This window comes from Chelonia mydas, chromosome 7, assembly GCF_015237465.2.
Source record: "Chelonia mydas isolate rCheMyd1 chromosome 7, rCheMyd1.pri.v2, whole genome shotgun sequence".
Lineage (NCBI taxonomy): Eukaryota > Metazoa > Chordata > Testudines > Cheloniidae > Chelonia > Chelonia mydas.
In genome coordinates, this window is record NC_057853.1 from 14,110,293 (window position 1) to 14,135,236 (window position 24,944).

General features: G+C 39.1%; 1 protein-coding gene across 7 annotated transcripts in view; it reads left to right on the forward strand.

Annotated features, from left to right (window-relative positions):
- CNTN4 (contactin 4) overlaps positions 1 to 24,944 on the forward strand; it is a 632,588-nt gene that overhangs the window by 551,106 nt on the left and 56,538 nt on the right. For all 7 annotated transcript variants that reach the window (XM_043551001.1, XM_043550999.1, XM_043550998.1 and 4 more), the window contains one exon: positions 9,765 to 9,892. In XM_043551001.1, coding sequence (XP_043406936.1) covers positions 9,765 to 9,892 — 128 coding nt within the window. The remainder of the gene's footprint in view (positions 1 to 9,764; positions 9,893 to 24,944) is intronic.

A 24,944-nucleotide genomic window follows, 5' to 3' on the forward strand; every position in this document is an offset into this window, starting at 1 on the left:
TCCTGCAGAACACAAAATGGACTTCCTTCAATGAAGTGAATTGTGATTTAGGAACTTATTTCCACTTTAATTATACGATTGTCAGTAGAGACAGTCTAGTTAAGACTGAGGAAGATATAAGCTATAATTTTTCCAGGTTATTGTTGAGAAGAATTGCAAATATTATTCTAATAGTAAAAGAAAACATTTTTACTGAGAAGGAGGATCTGCAGCAGATCCTCAGATGACATAAATCAGCATAGTATCACAGACAACTGCATCAATTTACACCTGCTAAGAATCTGGCCTCTTCCTTTTTTTTTATAATGAGAATAACTAATGGTTTAAGCCACTATTATAGAATACTTTAGCATGGTTTGTAACTTGAACCTGAGAAAAGTTACATGTGAATATTCCCAGTGATTTCACAGAGTACACTCACTGATTTCATATGTATTTCGGTTATTGGGAATACAAAAAGCTCTTTGTTATCATCATCTCCTTAGAATTATGGAAGGGCCTTTGTCATTCTGGAATATTTAAATTTTCCAGAAAATGCAACTCTTTAGCAAAATGTCCGGTCAACAGATTTAATTAGTCATTATAGCCAATTACTTGGGTGATTTCACAGTTCTTTCCAGATTGGTTGCCCATCAGGGTCTGAGGTTCTACGGTACAAAAAATAACTGTCACCTGGGAAGGAGATGATAAGAGGTGACCAATTAAACATGGGATTTTTCACATGATGGTTGGTTTGTCTTCTGTTTACAAAATAGCAGATATCCATTTCACTGTGAACAACTATACATGTAATTCCCTAAGGGAAAAGCACATACTCTCTTTGCATCTATCAGACTCAAATGAGAAGTGAAATCCTGACCCCGCTGAAGTCAATGGCCGTTTTTCTGTTGACCTTGATAATGTCAGCGTTTTACCTGAGGAGTTTTTTTTTTTTTAGCAAATGTAAATTCTGAGATTTAGTTACAGTGGTCACTATTAAAAGACCTGTCAATTGTCATAGACAAGTAAGTGCAACATCCAGTGCCCATTGAAATCAATGGAAAAATTCCCAGTGATTTAAATGGCTTTCGATCAGTCACTAAATAACATTACCTTAGTATTTGCAGTAATCCCTGACTATTTCCCACAATATATATAGGGAAGTGTGTGCTGAGGTAACTATCTGCTTAACTAAAGCAAAACTAACAAGTCTTTAAGACAGGTTTCAGAGAGGCAATTGCGTGTGCACAATGCAGGACTTAGCCATCTATTGCCTAGTTTTTCATTCAATTCTGAGTTTAGTTTGATAATGAAATTGAAATACATTCTAACGCAGTGCTAACAAAAACTGCCTGTCTTCCCTGTGGTCCTATCTAACGTAATGACTGGATTACATAACTGTGAATATTGTTCAGGTCCCTCATTTCTATTTCTCAGTTAATAATTAATATGATATTCAAGCGGTGCTCAGTGACTCCCACAACTGTAGTAGCATGGATTTTCCGCATACCACAGATTTTAAAATGGGCAGAAATGTCATATGGTATCCAATCATCCTGTCAGAATGATTTGATCAGACCAGTCTATAAGACTATTTTCTTCCCATGCATTCCCTATCTTACGCTTTTATACTGCCATCAGTGTCTGAGCCATCTTCCATGTAAGATCAGTAGCAATAGTGAAGTTTCTATTGGAATTCATGAAGTTTCTGGCATTTGTCCCTTTATGGGGTAAAAACCTTGCTTGGGGGATTTGTTTGTTTGTTTCGGGTGGAGAACTATACTGTGGTAATAATTTTTGACCCCTATTCTGCAATATACAGTTTTGTATCAATGTCTTATCTGCCACTTATTAGGGTCTGATCTGGGAGATGGTCATCACTGCTTGTGAGATGGTGAGCACTTTAAACTTCCATTGATTTAGCGTGTGATCCATTTTCCATAAAAGTAAATGGAACTGAGGTAAATGGGATCTAGATTGGGCCATTAGGGCAAAACTCTGCTACCAGCTTTGTACAGTTAAGGGTGCAGAATTTTGCCTTCTGCCTTCACTTTGTTAGCGATTAATTTCACAACCGTGGTAAAGAATGGGCGTAAATGCAATATTTGATCATTGTTGTTTATTTATTTATATAGAATTATATGAACTTTACACTCAAGTATGAAGACAAGGTCCCTGTTCCAAAGCATTTACAGTATGTGTGTCATATTCTGAACCAACCCCTTTCACAATATGTTGAGCAGTCACTCACAGTCTCACGGAGTTCAGTAGCAACACATTTGTGAGTCATTACTCATCACTGCGAGTAAGGGATTCACAATCTGCCCTGTAAGCCTTTTGCAATCTCTGCTTATTTTACTGAAATAGATTAATGGCTAATACTTGTGTTATGGGATCACTTTAATAATCTCAGCCTTCTGCTTAGTTCAATGGCAAGAAATAGAAAAGGGTAACACACTTTGACAAGGCTATTAGATAGAAATAAATTAAGAGAGATAATATGGTAAATAATAAAATGCACCAGAATCATACCAGATGCTGAGCACCTCCAAAGAGGTGCTCAACACCCTCACCCTTCCATTGAATTCATGGCAGAATTGGGTCATGAGTTAGGTTAAATATGCTCTTAAAATGCTGTAGGGCCTGATTCTGTCTGTAGAATTATGGCTAGAGACTGAACAGATAAATTGCTAGGAATACAGTCTGGTCTGTCTGATCAGCCCTTCTTTTTTTCTCCCATAAGGTTCAGAGGATGGCCAGTGAGCCATTTATCATACAGGCTGAAACACAGGTGCATTTAACCTAAATCTTCCCAGAGAAGACAGATTACCTTTTAGAAGAATTCTGTCACCACAGTCTCTTTTCAATAGCCATGTCAACCACTGCCACAAAGGCTGTACATGAAGGGATCAATGGTAGTTTTATCTGAAATTGCACTCTGTGTGTGTTTCTTCCAACTGACATTCATTTAAATTCTTGCTCGAAGACATCTTTTCTCCCTGTAATAGAAAAAAGATCAGACATTCTAAAAATTGTTTCTTGGGGAACTAAAATTTAAAACATTCACTTGGCTAAGCAGGAAATATTTCTGATTTATGTGTTTAATCAACAGCCAAAGCAAGTAAAGATCTGCTTGTAATTCATAAATTGCAATACTAATATTATCACATAAGCAGCAACATAACTGATTTAATTGCAGAAGAACTAATATGCCCAATGTGGACAAAAGCCACCATATAATTGTGAGTAGTTTGCTCTAAAGAAACCATCCTATAAGTCAATAATGATAGCCCAGAAGTCCTGTAGCCTGTGTCCATATCAATTCTTTATAGAAGGTAAAAATGTTAATGTTGCACACTTGGCCCACCATATGCACTGCCCCCATCCCACCCCCGTTCATCTCACAGAGCAGTAAAAAGAGGAATGTTGAGAATCGTATAAGCATAAATACCTGCAATATCATCACTCTGGGTAAAATCTAATTTTTCAAATATTGTTGCATGTACTTTGCAGGTTAGTAAATAAATCAAAGTGAACTGTGTTAGCATTTTGCATGCCAGCAGAGCACCTACATGCACATGTACAAGGGCATCCTTCTCCCTAATCGTTGCAAGGTAGGGATGATGCTGTCAATCCCTGGCCAGCAAAGGTGTTAGATTTAGTGTTTGGATCCCTTATAGATTTTTTTTAAATTAAACATACAGCTTGGGACAGGTTTTTACAGTAAATAATGCAAGGTTGGGATTTCTAAGTGAATACCAGATTGAAATAGGAGTTTGAAACTGAAGAACAGATCGATGGCATGTTTTGGTCGAAATGCATATCTTCAGACACACAAAAGATCTGTCAGATTTCCTCTGAGGTTTGGTAAGGGGTTAGCACTGATTTCCAGGTTTGTGATGAGTTTAGGAGGTCTTTTGCCTGTGTAACTTTGGGTCATCAGACAAATGATGCCAGAGAGCCACCCCTGGCCATGAGGTGTGGCTCAGGAGGCAGGCTGCCCATTTATATAACCTGATCCTGTTTCCATAAAGTCAATGATAAAAACTCTCATGGACTTCAGTGGGGCAGAATCTGGTTCTAAATTTGTTACTCATTGAAAAATATAACTCCTACTGAAAATTCTGCTTTCAATATTTACATTTTTCTTTCTTACATTCTTCTTTCATAATTCTCCTTTGTGTGTTCTCCTTTCCAAGGTCCATGCCAGCCAAATGAACAAATGCCTTAAGACACTTTCTTCTCTTGCTTCAAAGACAGTTAAGGGCATTTGCTCCCACATGGGCTATACAGCATCAATGAGGAGCTGTCATGAAAACTGTGTATGTCTCAGTTTTGGGATAGACCTCTTCCTTAGGGTGACAGGATGTGTGCAGGTTTTGTCATTTGCTGCTGCTGTAGGGGAAGAAAAATCTGCATTTTTACCATCTCCCCAGGCTGGTTTTGATTTACAAGAAGAACAAGGTCAACTCTTCAATGGTTAGAACCCAAAGCCTCATTTTAAGAAATAGAGATTCAATTTATCTCATAAGTCCAGATATGTTCCTACTCTCGATGGATCTGAATCTCTAGTTGACAGCCAAGACCAGCAGCTTCTGTACATTACAGATAATGTAATATGTTGTAATTAAGATGACCTATCTTTATAAAGGGGTGCTGAAGTACTTGTCTCTTCCTTATTTTTCCACCTTGATACTTTTATCTTCTTTGACTTTTCTATGATATTGTCAGTGATTAAAAGGCAGCCTACAGGTCGGTCAGTTTCACTAGCCTATGCAAGAGTAGAAGCAGATATACATTTTCAGTTCTTATCTAATGTTACCAGGATTCATGGGAATTAGTAGGGAACCCGATGCTCAGAATCAGATTAATAGTTGCAAGTCAGTCACTTGTTTAAAATTTGGAGGCCTTGAAGTATATCAAACCCAGAACCTGGAAAATCCAACCTGGACAACAAACTGACTTAAAAATTAAAAATCATATGAGCATGAACAAGGACAGTTTAACTAGCCTCAGTGGAATCTTTCAATCTCCCTGATACTCATGGAAAGAGCAAGTAAATGTGGTTAATCTGCCTAACCAATTATTTGCGTATAGTCGTTATCCTTTAATCAAATAATATTATATTATTTACACAGATAGTAAGCATAATGCAATCCTAAATATTGGGTAAAGGCAGGATTGAAGTAGATTCTAAGGGTCCAATTCTGAAAACACGTTAGATTAATGAGAATACTCTGTGAAATCATTGGGAGTATTCACATGTAACTTTTCTCAGGTTCAAGTTACAAACCATGCTAACGTATTCTGTAATAGTGGCTTAAGCCATTAGTTAAAAAAATTACTGTGTCCAGTCCTTTTTAAGAGGACACTAAATATGGGTATTTCAGATATGAATTATTCATTGTTAGGATGAAAGTGCTCTGCAGCCTGCTTCCTGTGACGGTTACCTTCACAAAACTCTCTGCATGGGCCTGATTTCACTGAGAGTATGAGTGTCTTCTACCAGAGGAGTTAGAAATACAGGTTTTCACAAATATGGGCCATTTGAAAAAAGTTAATAACTGAAATGCTTCTCTCAATGGGTGAGACCTGACTTTTAAAGGGTGCTAAATTCTTCATTGCAGAAAACCCAGAAAATCAGCTTCAACTCTGACAAGCCCAACCTCTTTTTGGTTGAATCAGGCCCAAAGTTACCAATTTTTGTCTTTTGCAGTCATGGGCAGCGGGTAACATAGGCAGGGGAAGGCTGTGCCTCTCCAAACATATAAATAACTAGCCATGCAAGGGGAAAGTCCGATGTCTAATCCTACAGCATGTAGTAATACCCATATTTAAGAGCTATGTGCCCGATCCAAAGCCCATTGAAGTCAATAGAAAGGATCTCCTTGATTTGAAGGGTTTTGGATCAATTTTAAAGATTATTATTCTGAGCCTAAGTAACATCCTAATGTATGTATTGGCTTTGCCTAATAACTTGTGGTCACTATACAAATAAAACTTCAGCTTTTGCCACTCAGCTGTCCAATATCACTGCTGCCAGGTTGCCATGCTGCTGCTGAAGCATTCTTCTTAAATTCATTCTTCTGAAATATCTGGTTTCTGCTGACTTTAGATGCTGCGGGGAATTACACGTTTCATAAATACCTGCTTAGCACTTTGCAGATGGTGGGAGAAAAGAATAGGAGAAGAGAGGGAAATGAAGAATGGTGAATAAGATAAGGCTGGCAGGCCTTTCCAAGAGGTGAAGTTATGATGAGCCTGGTGGTTTCAGTAGCATTATACTTGCTTGATGTCAGCAAAGTGATTATTGCCTGTTGAGTCTGGATAGATATTTCTATAGCCCTAATCTGTCCCTTGTGGATCTTTAGGATAAGAGTAACTCTTAGGGGCCTAATCCAGACCCTATTGAAGTCAATGGAAGTCTATTACAGAATAATATTTAGATAATACTGTGCTTATATGGCTCTGTATAAATAATAATGATTGACAGAGACTGAAAAACCATGCGCATTGAGTTGCAATAAACAAGGCAAACTTTGTGGGAACTTTTTACATTTTCTGACCATGTTGCTAGACACCTATAACTGTAAATTAATTGCAGATGGTAGTACTGTTAACACTCTCTCCAGGGAAAACTACTGTTTTTTTCTTACTTTCAAGTTTGAAGCAGTTTTAAAGGACTATTTAATTTGGAAAAAAAATGTACTCAGCAATTGACATTTGATTCTCCGCTAAAGTAATACATGCATTTATGGAAAATGTTGCTTTAGTTAACATCGTTCCTGGCAACTAATTAGAAAATGTGTTGGTGGGTATATTTTAGAACAAAAAGTATGCTGAGCAAAGCTTCATTTAATTTGAACTTCTCATCTTGAAAGAACGTTTTTAACCAAACTGCTGAAAGTGGTTGATGAAGACATGTTTTCTTTCAACGCAGTTAGCAGTTAGAGAGCCTTCAAAGGCCTACAATGAGCTTTTTCCCTTGTTTTAATGTGGCTACATCTACAAAGAAAACTTGTGAAGCAGTGGAAGTCATTCCTACTTTTTGAACTCTCTCTAACTAATTTCAAAGTGCTGAAATAATTGTTCCTGTTAACTTCCACCACGTGAGCTTCATGTTAAGGGGCAAAATGTACAGGTTAGAAGAGTACTTTCAGCAAAATGGACCATGAGGCCCACTTAATCAATGAGTCACAGTTTAAACAGTAAGCTTAAGGCTCTGATTTATTTAAAATACATTTGTCTTACATAGGTATTTGTCTGTTTTAATGTAAATCCTTAGCATGAAAGTAAAAGGGATTACTTACTGGAGTGTGGTTTCAGAATTAAGAAGGGTGTATTCACAGCTATTAAAATGCAGGTGGAGCGGTGTATGTAGGTACTTAGTGGACTGTTGGCACTTTCATATTATCATTAAGAGACACCGTCAGTTTTGAGAGCTACCCACATGAACCTCAAAATTGGAAACAGAAGTGACATAGATCCTCATTCAGTAAAGCCGCATTAACATCCCCCTCCCCACGAGTGTGCACAAAGCTGATATTAGACTCACTGGCATCATCCAAAGGTCACTTCTTTGGAAGCTGAAATCCAAAATTCTTTTCAAGTGATAAGCAAACTAAATTTATGCCGTGAAGGAAGCTCATACAAAAAGAGAAAGGGTAGCATTTGGAAGCCAGAGAGAGAGAATTAGACAAAACTCAAAATTAGAGCCATTTGAACACTGGATAAAATTAAAATGCATTATTCATGAAATATATTATCTGATAAATAGCTTCCAACTAGCTCTATGCGAAATAAAGATCTATGATCCATCCCCTTAGGAGCATTATGCCAGTACTTAATAGCACTTATCTAGCACTTTTCATCCACAGACCTCAAAGGGTTTTCCAGCATACATATGGGGAAACAAATACTGAGAGGGTAATTGACTTACCAGCTGTAACAAAGCAGGTCAGTGGCAAAGCTAGGAGGCAAACCCAGGTTTCCTGACATACTGTTTGTGCCCTATGGACTAGGCAGCACTGCCTCCTGAATTCAGTCCTATTCTGCACTTAAAGGAGTCCCATCAGACTCTCTTGTTCACCCTTGAACTTGCCTCATGGCTTTTTTAAATCGAATAATCACCTTTTAAATAAATTTGCTCCATTTGTTCTGCCCCCTGAGCCACACTTGGCTCTTTTCAGCCACGGTCTAAGCTCATGTTGCCCCCGGACGCCTTTTCCAGCAGACCCAAGAGATTCATTCTCCTGTCTGTACAGCTTTGGCTTCTGTTGAAAAAGTGAAACAATGAACACTGACACACAAGGGTTTTTTTTTCCAACATTTTTTTTTAATTCTAAAAAAGAAAATTGAAATACACAATCATTTTCCCTTTTTGGTTTCAAAAATGTGATATTTTTAATAATGTTCCTTTCATCCCTTTCTTTAAGTTCTGAAAACCAAAAATAAAATATAAGATTATCACCTTTTTGGGGTTTTTGTGTAGAGTAGGGGTGCTGCGGGCTGGGTTAGGTGGGGGGAGGGATGTATGCTGTGGCTGGAGTGAGTGGGTGGGATTCTCTTTTGGGGGCTGGAGAATATTTTTTGTTCTTTGCATTTGTTTCTTTATGTCTATTTGGAAGTTTTAATGCATGTCCAGGGCATCTTCAGCTTTCAGAAAAACACTTCTAGCTCTGTTCTTAAGACTTGAAGTGGATAATAGCACCAAGTGCTTCCTTTGAAACAGCTGATGCTGGCCTCTGCTGGATTTAGGATACTGCACAAGATGGACCGTTGGTCCAATCCAGTATGGCAATCTCTATGTTCCAATATACAGTTCACGTCACACGTACATTGATATGTGGCAGTATACGAGTAAAGACATGCGCTGGGGCTTATAGTGGATTGCAAATTGAACATGAGTCAAAAGTGTGATGCAGTCACTAAAAAGGCTAACGTCATTCTGGAGTGTATTAACTGGAGTATCGTATGTAAGACATGGGAGGTTATTGCCCCACTCTACTCAGCACTTGTGAGGCCTCAGCTGGAGTATTATGTCTAATTTGGGTTGCCACACTTTAAAAAAGATGTGGACAAATTGGAGAGTCCAGAGAAAAGCAACAAAAATGATAAAAGGTTTAGAAAAGCTGACCTGTTAACATTCAGTTCTCCAGCTGCCCCCTGCTGTGCAAGCAAGGTATAACACTGCATGGTGCAGGAATTCTTTTGCAAAGGAGAGAAAGTTTACAGGACTTCTCAAACCATGATTGTATAGGCCAGTGCTGCTGGACATGCCATGAAATGAGAGTGCAATTAAAACATCCAGGTAGTAGGTTTTCAATAAGCAGAAAATTCACCCTGATTTTTGATAAATTTTGTACCCTTATTTTAGAAGCCACAAAGTGTCTTACAGAAAAATCAGAGAAAGCAAGTCAAATTTTGTAATAACACTGTTTTGCAGTATTAAGTAATTGACTCTAGACTTTTGGGTGTAGCATGTGCACCACATGCTGCAAGAGTTGTTCCGGTGAGCACTGACTATCAAAGGGCAGATTCACATAAAACCTACACGTGCTCCTAGTGTGTAAATTAAAGTTGCTCTCAGGTAAAGACACAGAAAACTCAAGTAAATGATGCATGCAGTATTTATGAATTGGGCCCTAAGAGATTTCTGTCAATTGAACTCCCTCTGTAACTGGCAATGGACTGTGTACTGTTCAAAATGCAAATAATTGATACAGACTTAAAAGAATATTATGCTATCTTAAAAAAAAACTCTTCATGCCTGATTGTCTTTCCAGAATCAATATTATGGATGATGGAAGCCTCCGAATTGTCAATGTCACTAAGGCAGATGCTGGAAGTTATTCATGTATCGCAACAAACCACTTTGGTACGGCTAGCAGCACTGGAAGTTTGGTGGTGAAAGGTAACAGCCCTTATTACACAATACTGATACCTCCTCCTTCATCTCTGATAGAGAAAGAAGAAGCCACACATGTTCCACGCTTCTTAATGTCTCCGATCCTGCGTGGTACTGACTCCCAGCAGCTCCCACGAGTCAATGGGAGCAGTTGCTACACATTCCCTTCTGCTGTATGGCTCTGTGGAGTATACAGAGATTGCTGATTTTCAAATATCAAAGTTTACCTAATGCCATTCAGTATCACTGAGGCCAAAGATATGTTAACAGTAAAATCTGTTTGATGTCTTGAATAATATTTATTGCAAGTTGGTACTATGTTTTGTGATATATATAAGATTAAACTGAATGAAATATAGGAACATAAGAATTGCTGCACTGGATCAGACGAATGGTCCATTAAGTCCACTGTCCTGTCTCTGACAGTCACCAGCACTAGACCCTTCAGAAGAAGTTGCCTCCCTAATGACTAATTATGAACAGTTATGCACTATGGCCCTGATCCAGCAAAGTTTTTGAACTACATGCTTAACTTGAAACCCATTAAAGCAGGGCAGGCAAACTTTTTGGCCTGAGGCCACATCAGGTTTCCAAATTGCATGGAGGGCCAGTTAGGGGAGGCTGTGTCTCCCCAAACAGCCAGGTGTGGCCCGGCCCCCGGCTCCTATCCGAGCCCCCCACTTCTCGCCCCCTGATGGCTCCCCCGGGACTCCTGCCCCATCCACCACCCCCTGCTCCCTACCCCCTGACCCCCCCGACCCCTATGCACACCCCCACCCCTGACCACCACCCCGAACTCCCCTGCCCTCTATCCACACACCCCCACCACCACCACCTTACCGTGCTGCCTGGAGCACCGGTGGCTGGAGGCACTACAGGCGTGCCGCCCAGAGCACCGGGTCAGGCCACGGCTCTGCAACTGCGCTGCCCAGCTGCCCAGAGCGTGGCGCAGCGCACTGAGGTGGAGGCGGAGGCGGAACAGCAGGGGAGGGGCCGGGGGCAAGCCTCCCGGGCCAGGCGCTCAGGGGCCAGCCCACCTCTGCATTAAAGTCGGAATATCCATGGAGGAAGTTTTTTTACCCTAGGCAGTTAATGGCTTGTTGATGTCCTTTAAAAATGTTTATCTAATCTAATGAAACTGCAGATGTCTAATCCTTTTAAAAGTCCTGGTAAACTCTTAATACATGCAGGTTTACAAAATAATATGCAACTTTTGCCCGTGCAATACAGCTTTTTATTTTCCAAAATATAATCAGTGTGATTTAACACGATTTATTAATTCTTCCCACTGGGTGATATTCTTTATACATCCCACGAATCCCAAGTGTATGCCCAGAAATTCTCTCTCAACAAATTTTTAAAAAAAGTAAACATAAAATGTTTGATCAAAGGATTTAAAGTTCAAATCTGTTAAATGCAGTGACACTGACAAATGTTTTAAAGTTATGCACTGTTATGAGAAGTTGCATGTCTGATGAATTATTATAGGCAACAGGTATATAGATTATTACACTGATAAACACTCTCCATCTCTCTCTTATTTGTGGAAAATGCTATGCTGGATAACGGATCAGGAGAGATTGATTTATTATTTTGTAATCAATCACAGAGCTCTAATGCTGTCAGTTTTAATTCTCCCATATATTGGCATTGATGGACAGTATTGGTTTAGAGGCTCTCCCTATCAATTATTTCTATAGTATACAGAGACTTCTTAAAAATGCTTTTAATGCAAGTTTAAACGGGTGCTTTTTATAATCAGAGTGGGTTTAAGCAACGAATCCCAGGACAGCTGGCCCTAAGAAACACAGTGATCCCCCATGTTGCTTTACCTGCTACAAACCTATGTGTCAGGTTTCAGAGTAACAGCCCTGTTAGTCTGTATTCGCAAAAAGAAATGGAGTACTTGTGGCACCTTAGTCTCTAAGGTGCCACAAGTACGCCTTTTCTTTTTGCAGACCTATGTGTGTGTGTGTGATGCAGCACCAGCATGTTCATGGAGCAAAATCGTCCCTAAAATGCTGGGTGTGCACCTGTGTGTGAGAATAGGAACTTTCCCAATTATATTATTAGATCTTCTCTCTATCTTTAATTTTACATGCTTCTCTTTATATTAGAAAAGTTTTTAGGTATATTGGGGCGATCTTCAGCTGGTGTAAATTGACATAGCTCCAGTGAAGTCAATGGGCTTCATGGAATAATACCAGCTGAAAATCTGTCCCTTTGTGTTTTGTGCTTGATACCCTTCACTTTTTCCCCTTGGGACCTCTAGATGTGCAGTGTAACATTCTGTCACTTCTGCGATACCATCTCAAAATTCAGCAGTCCTTTCCCAGGTAGAACTCCCATTGATGAGGCTGGCACATATTTAGGAATTGAAGGGTCAGGCTCCACAGTAGGACAGCACCTGCATAATGCATATTTCTTCTCTTTCGTTCATGTACCTTTGTGCAATTTTTATTTTAAAATGAAGGCTCTAGGGGGACTATATTATGTCTTAGAAATAAATTGGACTTAACATAGACACTTCCAGTTTGTGCAGCTTGTACAGCATGTGCCTCAGCAGATATTAGTCTCATTGAACAGGAAGTCCCTAAGGTTAGCATTAGGTCTGTGTTTAAGATGACTCTGGCTGTCAGAGTCATGTTAAACATTAATCCCTGTTTTCCTCAAGCTGAGGCATAACAAATAAGTGTGATTGAAATTCTGGAAGTTCCCAAGAACAGGACAGCAGGAATAGTCTTGCCCAAGGTTCTGAGCACCTCCTGTAAGGGGCAGAAGGCTTTGTGCCCCACCACTGAAGTCAGCGGGAGCTTAACACTTCAGCAGGCACAGGAGATAACCCTGAGTGACCTCTGCTCCTATTGATTTTAATAGAAGCTGAGGGTGCTCAGCCCCTTGTAGATTTGGATCCCAATAGCTTCTCCTTAAGGAAAAGTCTAATTGTGAATCCTTTGTAAATTAATGTACTAATTTAAATACATTATTACTGCATGGAAAACGTAAACAACAGAATATAACAACCGACCTTTTATTGGCACAAAAGGATACAGTTCTTAAGTCCATTAGGTTAGTACAAGAAAGCAGATAGGGTAGGAATATGACTGGGTGGTGCAATGGCCCTTCCATGGATTATGATGAAGTTGCACTCACTTATATCAGCGGTGAAATTGACCCTGGGCTCAGATCTTAAAGATGGTAGCACCAAATAAGTGTGAATCCCAGTGTGTGAACCCTCATTTGTGCACATCTCAAAACCACCATACAATTTGACACAACTAACCCTGGCGTCAATCTCAGGTCAGGAGAGGGCCAGGGCTAGACTTGAGACATTTGTCAGGCATTGTGGTGGCTATATGTGAGAACAACGCTTGCCCAAAGCATAGCCAGGTCAAGTGGGACACAGAATTTTCTTGGGGGCCAGTCCAAGACTGTGGAATGAACTCTCCCAAGAACAAAGGACCATCATAAACCTCACCACTTCTGTTCCTAGTGCAAGGTTCATTTCTTTGCCTTTGCCTTCTCTAAAATAATGTTGCCCCTTTTCGACCAAAGTAGCTGGTCAAAGTTCAGGGCCTTAAAGATGTTTCAGTTGCAAGTAGAAATCGATGGAGTCTGATATTTTCTTTGATGCAGTTTTGGTTATTTATAAGGAAGGTACAAAGTCCTGTGTCTCTGAATGCAGAAGGAGCCAAGAACAAAAGGAGCAGTTTCTTAGTTTATCATGCCAACAGTAGATCTTAGCTTTGTCCATGGTCACACTGTGCTTACAGGCTCCTGCTTGGCTTTCTTGCCTCTTCTGTCTCTGTTCTTGTCTGGTCTCAGTTTCTGTGTGATATCTTTTCCCCCTTCCCCCTTCCCGCAGACATCCCCACCCAAAACAATACTCAGGCAAAAGCTCTTGGGTGGGTTCACACACATCTTTTGTCTGACACAGGGGCTTATGGTAACAGTTATGTTAATTGAAGGGTGGTTTCACACCTATCCGTCTCGGTGGGGGTTTAATTCGACCCATAACAATAAACAGGGCAATATGTATATTTATCAAAAACAACCAACCCCCCTACCAAAACAAGACACTCCACTATATGGGCTTCACCCCCCGGGGAGCAGATGAGAGAACAATCCATGACAGATGTCAGTCACGTTGCTCAATGCACTACTAGAAGGCGCCCAGATTCTACGGTAATGAGAGTGGTATTAGAACCTATATACATAGGTGCTGGAACCAGCGCTGCTGGGGGCACCACCACACTCCCTGGCTTGAAGTGGGGTTTTCATGATATACAGGGTTTCCAGTTTGGTTCAATGGCTCTCAGCACCCCGACTATACAAATTGTTCCAGCACTCCTGCCTCTAGAGATATAGAAGCACACTTTCCTCACCTCTGTGTGAATTGTAACATACTGTTTTAAATAATAATAATAAAGAGCTCTGTGTTTGAGGACCAATTTGACTCTAGTCAGCCCTAATGAGGGGTTACATAGGTGTAAATGGAGGCAGAATTTGCCCTTACGTTATGTCTACACTGCAGCTGCGCACATACTTCTCCGCATGGGTAGACAGACACGAGCTAGCTTGCTAAAACTAGCAGTGTGGCTGCAGCGGCATGTGCTGTCATTCGGGCTAGCCACCCAAGTTCAAACCCGCCCAGCCCTCTGGGTACATACTTGGTGGATAGTCCAAGCCACATGCCATGGCCATACTGCGATTTTTAGCGTAAGCTAGCAGAGCTAGCACATGTCTGTCTGTCTGCCTGCGCTGGGAAGCATGCTCCCAGCTGGTGTCCAGACAAACCCTTAGGGACTGATTCTGATCTTACGTGATGTATATCAGAACTAACTCTATTGAAGTCAAGAGGGTTACACAGATGTAAAACCAACATAAGTAAGATAAGAACCATACCCTGGGTCTTTAGTTTAAATATAATTGATACAAGGTCTGATTTTCAGAAATGCTAAGACCCATATCTCCAATTGAAGTCAGGTGCACCTCCACAAATCAGGCCCTGACTGTACATCCATAAAAGGTTAATATTTAAAAATATTACTTTGTTTAGCTGATGCTGTGGAAAAGTAGTAATTTTGTAATTTAAGAATTATCTAATTCTTCCTTCTTATTATTATTAGAGACAGCCTGTTTGCTATTTAGTGCAAGTGTATATATTGCATCTGGTCATTGTTTATTGGTCACATGGTTTAAGTATCGCTTCACATTGTGTTAAGGTTATAAGAGATTAGCAAGTATTATTTTTTCATCGTCAGTGCTCATTAGCAACTTGATCCTATTAACATTAATAGGACCTACACATATCTAATAGTTGGGGGGGAAATATTTCTGAATGCCATATTTTAATTCAATTTTGTGGTCTACAAAAGGGCTAATTTGTCAGCTGATGTGTTCTCTGACCTTAAGATATGTTTTTATTCTTTTTGATCTCATCATATGTCATTCATTAAAAAACCGTGAAGGTCATACATCAGAAGACATCTTTTCTAACCTTTCTGGTTTCTTCCATTAACAATAAGCATTTCTCTTTTTTAAATCCTATTTCCTTCTTTCCTCCTCCCCCACCAAATTTGAAGAGAGATGCCAATAGTGTCACATATAGGCTGAGCAAGGACGGAGGATTTGGAGGGGGAGGGGAGGAAGGATAATATCTGTTACACCAGATACGTGGAGGCTTAAAATAATCTCTGGTAAACAACCAGAGAGATGAATAAATATTTGTATTATGCATCAGTAGATGTCTTAAAAATATAACATTCTGACAGGTGCCCATAGGGCTGTTTATTAACATGCCATTGTCAGAAATTCTGAACTTCAGTGGTTTCCCAGACCAATCAGAATACATTTTTGGTTTGTTCTGTTAGTTCTAAGTGAAAACTGTCCTGGATTTTGAGACTCAAATTCTTGCAAACCTTGCATGTACAATTTGACCTTTACATTAAAAACCAGGGATTGCATCTATACGGATAGGGAACAATTCAGCAGATATTATTAGGAGATGTGTAGAACACCGGTTGTGTTTACATGCAGCATATACATATTAATTTTCAGTCATTTTTCCATTTTTGCTGTACCTGAGGCTAAATGTTCCAATTCTTCCATGACATAAAAAGACTTAGTACTAGAGTGTTTATATGACGAATAGAGTAAACAGTGTTAGGCATATACTGTCGAATGCTGGCTTATTTGTACTTTAATGCAGTCACATAAGTGGCTTTTTATAGAGGCAGCTCTGAGCTGCTGGAGGACTAATTCAGATTTTAATGGCAAAGCTGAATACATTAACTATAGAGAGACTCTGGGAAAGGGAGCTTCTCTAGCTACTACAGTAGCAACTTATTTCCAATGAGGTAGCTCCCCTGCACACCACAACTACCAGTCCTGACTCCTGTCTTCTGCCTCTTTCAACTTCACATTATCAGAGTGGGTGCAAGCAGCCTGCTGGAATGGTTCCCCTGAGCCTTGCATTGTCAATGGCTAAGGGAGGACCAGCTTCCTTCATCTTCACTGAAGTGTTATTTTGTGTCTTGTTTATGTGCACAAGTCGGATACCATTTGCTTGCAGAATGGCTTAATTACCACCAGTTCCCTTCTCACTCGGATAGCAATAACTAATACATAAATGAAGTTTCTCTGGCAGGCAGGGGTTCAGGAGGGAGCCGTGTAAACAAGCTAATAATAACATAAATGCAAATGATATTGCTACTGCTCCCTTCCCAAAATAAGACAATCCTTCCCATACAGCTTGGTGCTTATGAGTTACACTAAATACTTACGTGAGTTTGTGGCAAAATTACTTTGACGTACATGATCCTCTTAATATGATTTAGTCTTGTAGCTTTAGAGAAATGGAATGATCATATCAGTTCTTAACACTCAAACTGTGTAAACACATGCAGTGTATATCTGTTTTGGTATAGCCCTCTGTATCATATCAAATCGCTTCTGAGTCTGAAACAATATTGGTTTGATTGTCTGGCCAAGTTTGGTAGTATTGTCTGGCCAAGTTTGGCTTCACAGCAGAGGCCTTTTCACTGTTCTAGCCAGAAATAGTGATGCTGCAAGTATTATTGTTCTAATGGTTCATAAACTGTGATTACGTTGGGGAGATAGGGTCAGGTTCCTCACTGTACTGCACCTCATACTACTCAGTGTATGTAAAACACTACACGTTCCCAATGGTAATGATTTGCATTCACTTTTCCCTGGTGTAAATAGCTAGATAAATTTCAGGACAGGGGAGAATCTATGGGGTTTGTAAGTAACAGTCTGGTGGAGTGGCTTTATCACTTTGTGGTGTCCGATATCACAGTAGGTAGGGGATAAAGTCAGTATGTTTTGTAGACTGATAATCCAGAGCAGATTATAACAATGGTTCCGGTACTTACATGCAACTAGGGCAAGGACAAGTTCTAATTACCTTATTTACCTGTTTCATTTTAGGAGTAGGTTGCCAGCTACCATCATGCCAGCGCTCAAAGCAGTGAATGGCTTAACAGATTTAAACCCTTGTTTATTTTTGTTTGTGTCTCAGACTAGCTTGCATCCATCTCATATTGGCTGCTTTGGTTTTCAGCTATTTACCTCCACACAGGAGTAGTGAGCAACGATATTGCCAATAGGTGTATTCCCACCCTGGAATAGACTGAGATAGAGGTCTTTGTCAAGAGCCTCAGCTTTCTCCAGCAGCTCGAGTTTGGATTCTTTTCTTCCACCCGCAGCAAGAACATTACTTTGCGGATACACTGATTTAATGACCTATTTTTAAAATCATGTGGTTTGGCAAAATTCAGCAAATTCCTCTGAGGAATATTTACCTCCATGGTCTGAGAGCTTTTCAGGGATTCCGTATCTGACAATTCATGGATTATTGTAATACCTTTGGTAATGTTCAGACTTGTAGTTCAAAGAGCATTGTATTAATCAGTATTGATACAGACTTTATTATCCCACATAAACCATATCCCTGGTCTGGAATGGTCTTACAGACATTAACTTGCAATCTATGACTCTTTTCTATGTCACATGCACCTTTTGTTTGAACACTTTGAAGTAAGTGGTTAACTTGCTGCCATGTGCCAGGCCGAGAGAATATGTCCCTGCCTTGCATTTTATACGTCCCTGCCTCGTATTATACCCATAGGACCAGTGTGGATTTGCACTATTATATCTTGTTTTAGTGGATGTGAAATAACTATTTTCTCACCTTCAAAAATTAAGAATATGACATCCAAGACGGAGCTGAAAAGAACTTAACTGTCTTGTTCCAAAACTTTGCTACACTAGAAAAATATTGCTTTCTAATGTCTGGCCATCTATCCAATATTGCATGTTTCAGAAATTTTGTTCTGAAAGTGATTGGCGCTGGAGAATTTAGTGTTTCTTCAAGTGATTTAATTTTTCTATAATAGGGTGATTGGGCCAATACTAATGATCACACTTGCAATCAGATGGAATTGCTTTTCTGCGTGTGCATAATGCTCTTCAGATTGGTCTGAGTGACTTTGTTACATTCAGTAGTAATCAGCCTTTCTGAGGCTCTATTGCACCAAGGCCGTTCATAGAAGCATCTGCTTTGCAAGGTCAACTTTTCAAATAAAAACTCAGGAAAACACTGAACTGGGTTGGATTGCGAAAAGGTCCATCATATTATGGAAAACAGTGTCATGTTCTTTATCTTAAATGGAATTCATTGACTTGTTTTAGTATGGCCATGGGGGTGCATTAATTTCAAACAGTCTGGTGCAAACTTTGCCAGCCACAGTAGTTAACTACAAGAACATGATGTAACTCTGCTCCTTTATGTGGTTGTTTCATGTTCTTTATTGGAATGATTTAAACTGGATCGGTTTGATCCCATTTCCGTCAAACAATGTTCCGACTAGTTTACCTCCAGTACACATAGCAATCTTTTTTCCTGGGTTCAGCCATACCACCAAGGCTGCTTAAAAGAAGGAGCCTCTTCTGCATTGCATTGCAGTAGAGTTTTTAGACCCTTGCAAATTCTTCATAGGTCTCATCACTCTTGCATTGTAATTCTTCTCATTGTGGGATGATGCTTAGAGTGTCAGAGTTACATGTTGTCAACTGGATCTACAGATATCCCCAGTTTAATAACTGCAAGATTTAAACATGAAGCAATGGTCTCAAGTTGCAGTGGGGGAGGTCTAGGTTGGATATTAGGAAAAACTATTTCACTAGGAGGGTGGTGCAGCACTAGAATGGGTTACCTAGGGAGGTGGTGGAATCTCCATCCTTAGACCCAGCTTGACAAAGCCCTGGCTGGGATGATTTATTTGGGGTTGGTCCTGCTTTGAACAGGGGGTTGGATTAGATGACCTCCTAGGTCTCTTCCAACCCTAATCTTCTATGATTCCAGGTCCATAATTGAAGATGCTTGAGTGTTCATAACAAAAATCTCAGTCCTCAGCATGTCTGCATTTCTGCTTATATTTGTACCTTGTACTTTGTCATTTAGTTCTATAGCCATAGAAACTCTGACTTGTACAATGCAATGGAACCAAAAGGCTGAATTTGCCAAATACATCATGTACTTTGATATAACGTTTCTTTGGGCTCTCCAGTGTCAAGTTTAAATCTAACAGTAAGAGATCAGCAAATGCTTGGCCTGTGCATGACTGATCTATTTCTCAAACATTAATGCTGACTATATCAATACAAATGTGTTGTGTTCATTAACTGTCCTTTATCATGCAGTGGTCAAAAATATACATGGCTTGGTTTGTGTCATATCTACATGGCTTTCCCAAGTTTTTCAATGTATTACATTTAGAACAGTGACCACCATTTTCTGGGTATATTATTTCATTGGCGGGGCATTAACTACAACATTTCTTTGCCTTACGGATATACAAAGTGCAGATTTTCTGCAAGAGTTTGGGCTGTCTTTCTGTAGCCCTTGTTTTTTCTTTTTCTTTTTCTTTTTCTTTTTTCATCACTGACTGCATATGCATTTTATCACTATGCATTTCACTAGCTATTGTTTCCAGTTATGATTGAGGTACTTCCAGGGACATATCTATATCAATTGTTTTTCACTTAGGGGGAGCTTGAGTCCTTGATCAAGAAGATATTCCCCAGGAGAGAATTTGCATCGAATACTTTACTACCTCTAACCATTTCATTGCTGTCTGCATAGTATTAGCTACAATGTTTGACTTAAGAATTCTAAATCACTGGTCAAATGTCTCTTTGCATTATTCCCCATAAAATATTTGTCTGAAGACATAAGGTATATTTCATATTTACAAGGTATATTTCATATTTACCAGAATAAGATTTTAGAACCTTAGCATCTTCTTCACACATGCTCTGTGAGTTATGACCCAGTTTTTCACCATATCAATATAATAAATTGCTGCTTTTTTCTTTTCTCTGAGATCTGTTTTGAGGTGGTGGTGCTTTGTGACATGCAGTTACTTTACATTTCTTTCCCAGCTGACTGATGTACATCATCCAATTTTAAACTCCTAAAAAAGTTCATCCTAGCACCAGCCAGGAAGTCTGCTTTGAACTGTGAAAGTTAGTATGGTCAGACTGTCATTTCCAGGAGCCCTGATAGTTATCTCTGACTCTGCCATTGAGAAGAGAGCAAGTTGCAATGGCAACTTAATGTTGAAATAGAAGGGGATAGGCCTGTCATGCTGCCTGGTATGGCTCACCACTGAGAATGCCACATTCAGGGCAGACACACCCCAAAACTGGTGGTTATTCCAACATTAGAGTTCACCAAGACGGTAAAAAAACTGAACTCTTGTATCACCACACTGGTTAACAAGAAGCTAAAAACACAGTCCCCTTAGGCATCCCAGTTCCTAGCTTACCACCCAGACAACTGGACTTCTGCTATTATTAAAACCAGAATTCACATATAAAGTTCTTCCAATCCGAAAGGATCAGACATGCACCTCAGGTCAAAATATACTTCAGATCTTACCCAAAAATCACACTGATAGCCAATCCTTTAGGAACTAAAAACTAAAGGTTTAATAATATAAAAGAAAAAGAAAGATAATTATTAAGAGGGTAAATGAGTCATGTAAATTACAGTTGATTTCAGAGTTTGTAGATCTGGTTAATACCAATGATGTTAAATCTGGTAGGTTGCAAATAAATTTCTTTAGATCATCCAAAAGATTAGAGTACAAATGACATTTTAGCTGTAGTCTGTTAGAGTCCTTGCATGAATTATCCAGGGCAATCCAAGAAGTTACTTGGACATCTCTGTCCAATGGCCTAAACTTTCCCTGTTTAAAGTTCAACAGACTAGAGATGGCAGGATCTTGCCCAAGGTCCAGTATTTATAGCTCTCCGGCAGGCTGACAAGCCTTCTGACAGAAATTGTCACAACAAGTTGGATCTTCATTGTTAAACTAGAACCCTTCTTTGAAGTTAACCTTCTGCTTTCCATGCATAAATAAACAAACCAGTTACTGTACATTGATTTACATAAGGTAATTGCTGACCGTTCATTATAACAGGCATGGATAATTGACGACCATCAGTTATTATCATTAGTCTCATGCATTATATACACATCTTTGGTTTTAAGGCTGATTGAGTACAGTCACATACATCATCTGAAGAGACATGAAAATGATTTAGCATCTACAAGCTGATGTGGTGACATTGGTAAAGTTCTAAGAAGATATAGGTAAACACGGACAAATACATTTAGCATTTGCTCTTGAGTCTTATCACTACACATGAACAAGTTAGTGATTGCTAGTCTAATTAACATTTCTTTGATACCCACACACAAGTGAATTATCCTGATTACAATGCCTATAAGGGTCATACACAGGTTAGCTGGTTTGCCAGTGTCACAATGCCCATTGAGAAAAAAGCATAGCTTCCATAGACCAGCAATCAAAGAGAGGCAATTTGGGCTGCCCATGGTTTGGTTTTTGGTAATTATATTTGATGGCACACTGTGTGTTGTCAACTAGTATCAGAGCCAAAACTATTCAGTTACCCATCATCAAGAACTTTGAAAAGGTCAAAAGAGGGGGGGAAAGACAATTTTAAAATATTTTGTTAAGTAATGGAGGACCATTTTTATGGGGACTCATCATACATATGTAAGATCTGAGTATTCCATAAAAATTAATACTAGTTTAAAGAAATAATTTTGGGGAGAGAAATCCCAATTTTGGCTTAATAATGGTTTAAAAAAAACCCACAATTGATCTCACGTTTCAGTAAATCCAGATTTTTAAAATTCTATGGGGAAAAATACAGGGGATATAGAGACATTTGACCTCTGATTTATTCCTGGTGGTTTTTGTGTGTGGTGTTCTTGTTTAGTTTTGGAGTAGAAAAATAAAATTGATTTCCACTTTGTTTTTCAGTAGAGAGACCATCTCTGTGCATTTTTTTCTAAAGAAAACTGTGATAGTGTTCACATAGTCTGTTGAAACTAACCAATATGTGTAAGTATTGAAAAATATGTCCTGTCTTCTGACTCACAAACAGTTAGAAATCAGTAATGAACACTAAATTTTAGCAATTAACAAAAGCAATAACGTTTGGCCATAAAACTGCAACTGAGTACATTCTCCCTAATTGGACTGTTTCCAATGGCACCAATTATTTCCTAGGATACAATTAAGTGTCTTCTAGTAGGATTAAATATGATCCAATGCATACACTGTATGAAAGAAAAGTTTTTAAATGAGAAAGTTATACATTTCACTGATCCTTCTTTGTCACCTCCCCAAATTGTTGTAGCCATACCCCTTGGGGCTGTCGTGCTGGTAGTGGATCTTCTAAGCCAGTGGTTTTCAACCGGTTTTCAATTGCGGACCCCTACAAATTTTTGAATGGAGGTGTGGACCCCTTTGGAAATCTTAGACATAATTTGTGGACCCCCAGGGATCCATGTCTGTGGTAACAACAACCTTTCGTGGACCCTCAGACATAGTCTGCGGCCCTCCAGCCGTTTACGGACCACTGGTTGAAAATCACTGTTCTAAGCTAAGCCTGGTCAGTAGTTGGATAGAAGTGAAAAATGTGTTGTTGATGTCCAGTAGGTATCATTTTGCAAGAGCAGTATTACAATTTCAAGCAGAATTCCAGTGTGTTGCCTAACTGCATTTCCCACATAGTTTTAATTGGGGTAAGTTATTCTTCACATCTTCTCCTAAATACAGTAGGTTGAATAGTCTCATTGTAGACCACTTTGGGATCGTCATTGTGAGACACAAGTCATTTCCATTCCAAATCACATATGTAGGGTCAAATATTCAGAAATCGTCTTCAGAAATCAAAATTTGTGGGGGTATGCATTTTATGCATGCAAAACTTGCATTTAATAATACTTAGAACTTAGACATCTCCTTTCACCTGAGGATCTAAAAAAGTACTTTGGAAACATTGACTATGGTTCAGAGAACACCCTTCTGAGGTAAAATAAATTGCATTGTTTCAGTATCTCCATTTTTCAAATGAGTAAATTAAAGCACAGAGATTGCAAATTGTCCAAGGTCACACAGCAGAGCCAGGATAGAACCCAGGATCCATGCTATAACCTTTGAATCATATTCCCTTCCCCCCTCAAATTTTGCAAACACTGTTAAGGAGGACTGCTGAAAATGTGGCCCATGGAGTATAAAATGTGTGCGTGCCATGGAATGTATGATCCTTACCATCCTCATGGTTCTTGTGAGAATGTCTTTTACTTTTGGTTTTCTTAATGCCAACATGACAAGCAGTACAGCCATGGACCATTAGCACTGTGTTGTAGTAGAGAAAGGTCAGTAACTTTCCATAACATTTGATAAAGATTATAGCAAGCATAATGGCTTACTGAACATTGCCCTCTTTTAGGGCCCCATCCAACTACAACCGAGCTTTTCCATTGACCTCACTGGGAGCTGCTTCAGTCCCATAATTGGTTAAGTGTATATTGTTATAAAACTGCATTCCTTTAATTTATGATCATTGCTGAACAGAAAGTGCTTTGTGAAAAAAATGTTTGTTTCTTGCCCTTTTTACATTTAAGTTCAACTCCGATACCTAAAGGATTTAAAAAGTGAATAGAACACACTCAGGCAGCTAAATTGAAGCGTAAAGTATAATACTTTTCACTTAGGAAAGGCTGCTCACATGAAATAGATTCCTTTTTTTCTTGTAAACACTTACTGATCATAACAAATAAAACTTGTCAACATAATATGACTGTTTAGCCTCATTAAACTTGTAGCAGACACTTATTTTTTTCAGGCAATTCAAATGGTCTTCCGTAGTACTGATTCAGTTTAATTGAACATATTACCATGAGCAGATAATAAGAAATATATTGAAGATATCCATCTGGCTTGCATTGAAAACCTTGTGCATTTAATTCTCCATGGCTGTCACAGGCCTTACTAATTGCTTCATTTTGGCTGTTTTACAATCAGTATGATTTAGCCATTAATGTGATAAAAGTCTTACTGGAGAAAAGCTAGATATTAAAAAGCATAGATCTCTGACCTACCTCACTTGCCAGTTTTGGACTTATTTCTAGCATTATTAAAGTTATATTTTTAACAGCAGAAATAAAAATATATTGACTCCTTCTGAGCTTCTTTTTTCAGTTCAGTTTCTTATTTTGCCTATCCCACTCTGATTTAGAGAAAGCTGGGTGCTGTGAAATGTCTGTTCTATTAAATGTTAAATTCAGAAGGATTTTCCTCCCCCATTTACTTTTTTAGTCAATTAGTGGTTTTAAATGAGATAATTGCACAGATAAATAACCATGTCAAGACAGGAGCAAGTGTCTTGTGTTTCTAAATATTCCTATGTCAGTATGTAAAACTTGTGGGGAAATGACTTTAAAGAGGTCAGCCATTTGTCTACATTCCCTGTAGAAAAGGAGAGGTTTTTCCATTTGTCACCCTGTATTTTCAGCTTAAGGCATAGCTGACAAATTTAAACAAGCTCACATGTTAAGACTAAGAATTATTACAACCTCTTCTACCATAAAAAAACCCATTAAAATAATTCATGAACAGGTTCATTTTAGGAATTTACTTACCCTTGCAGA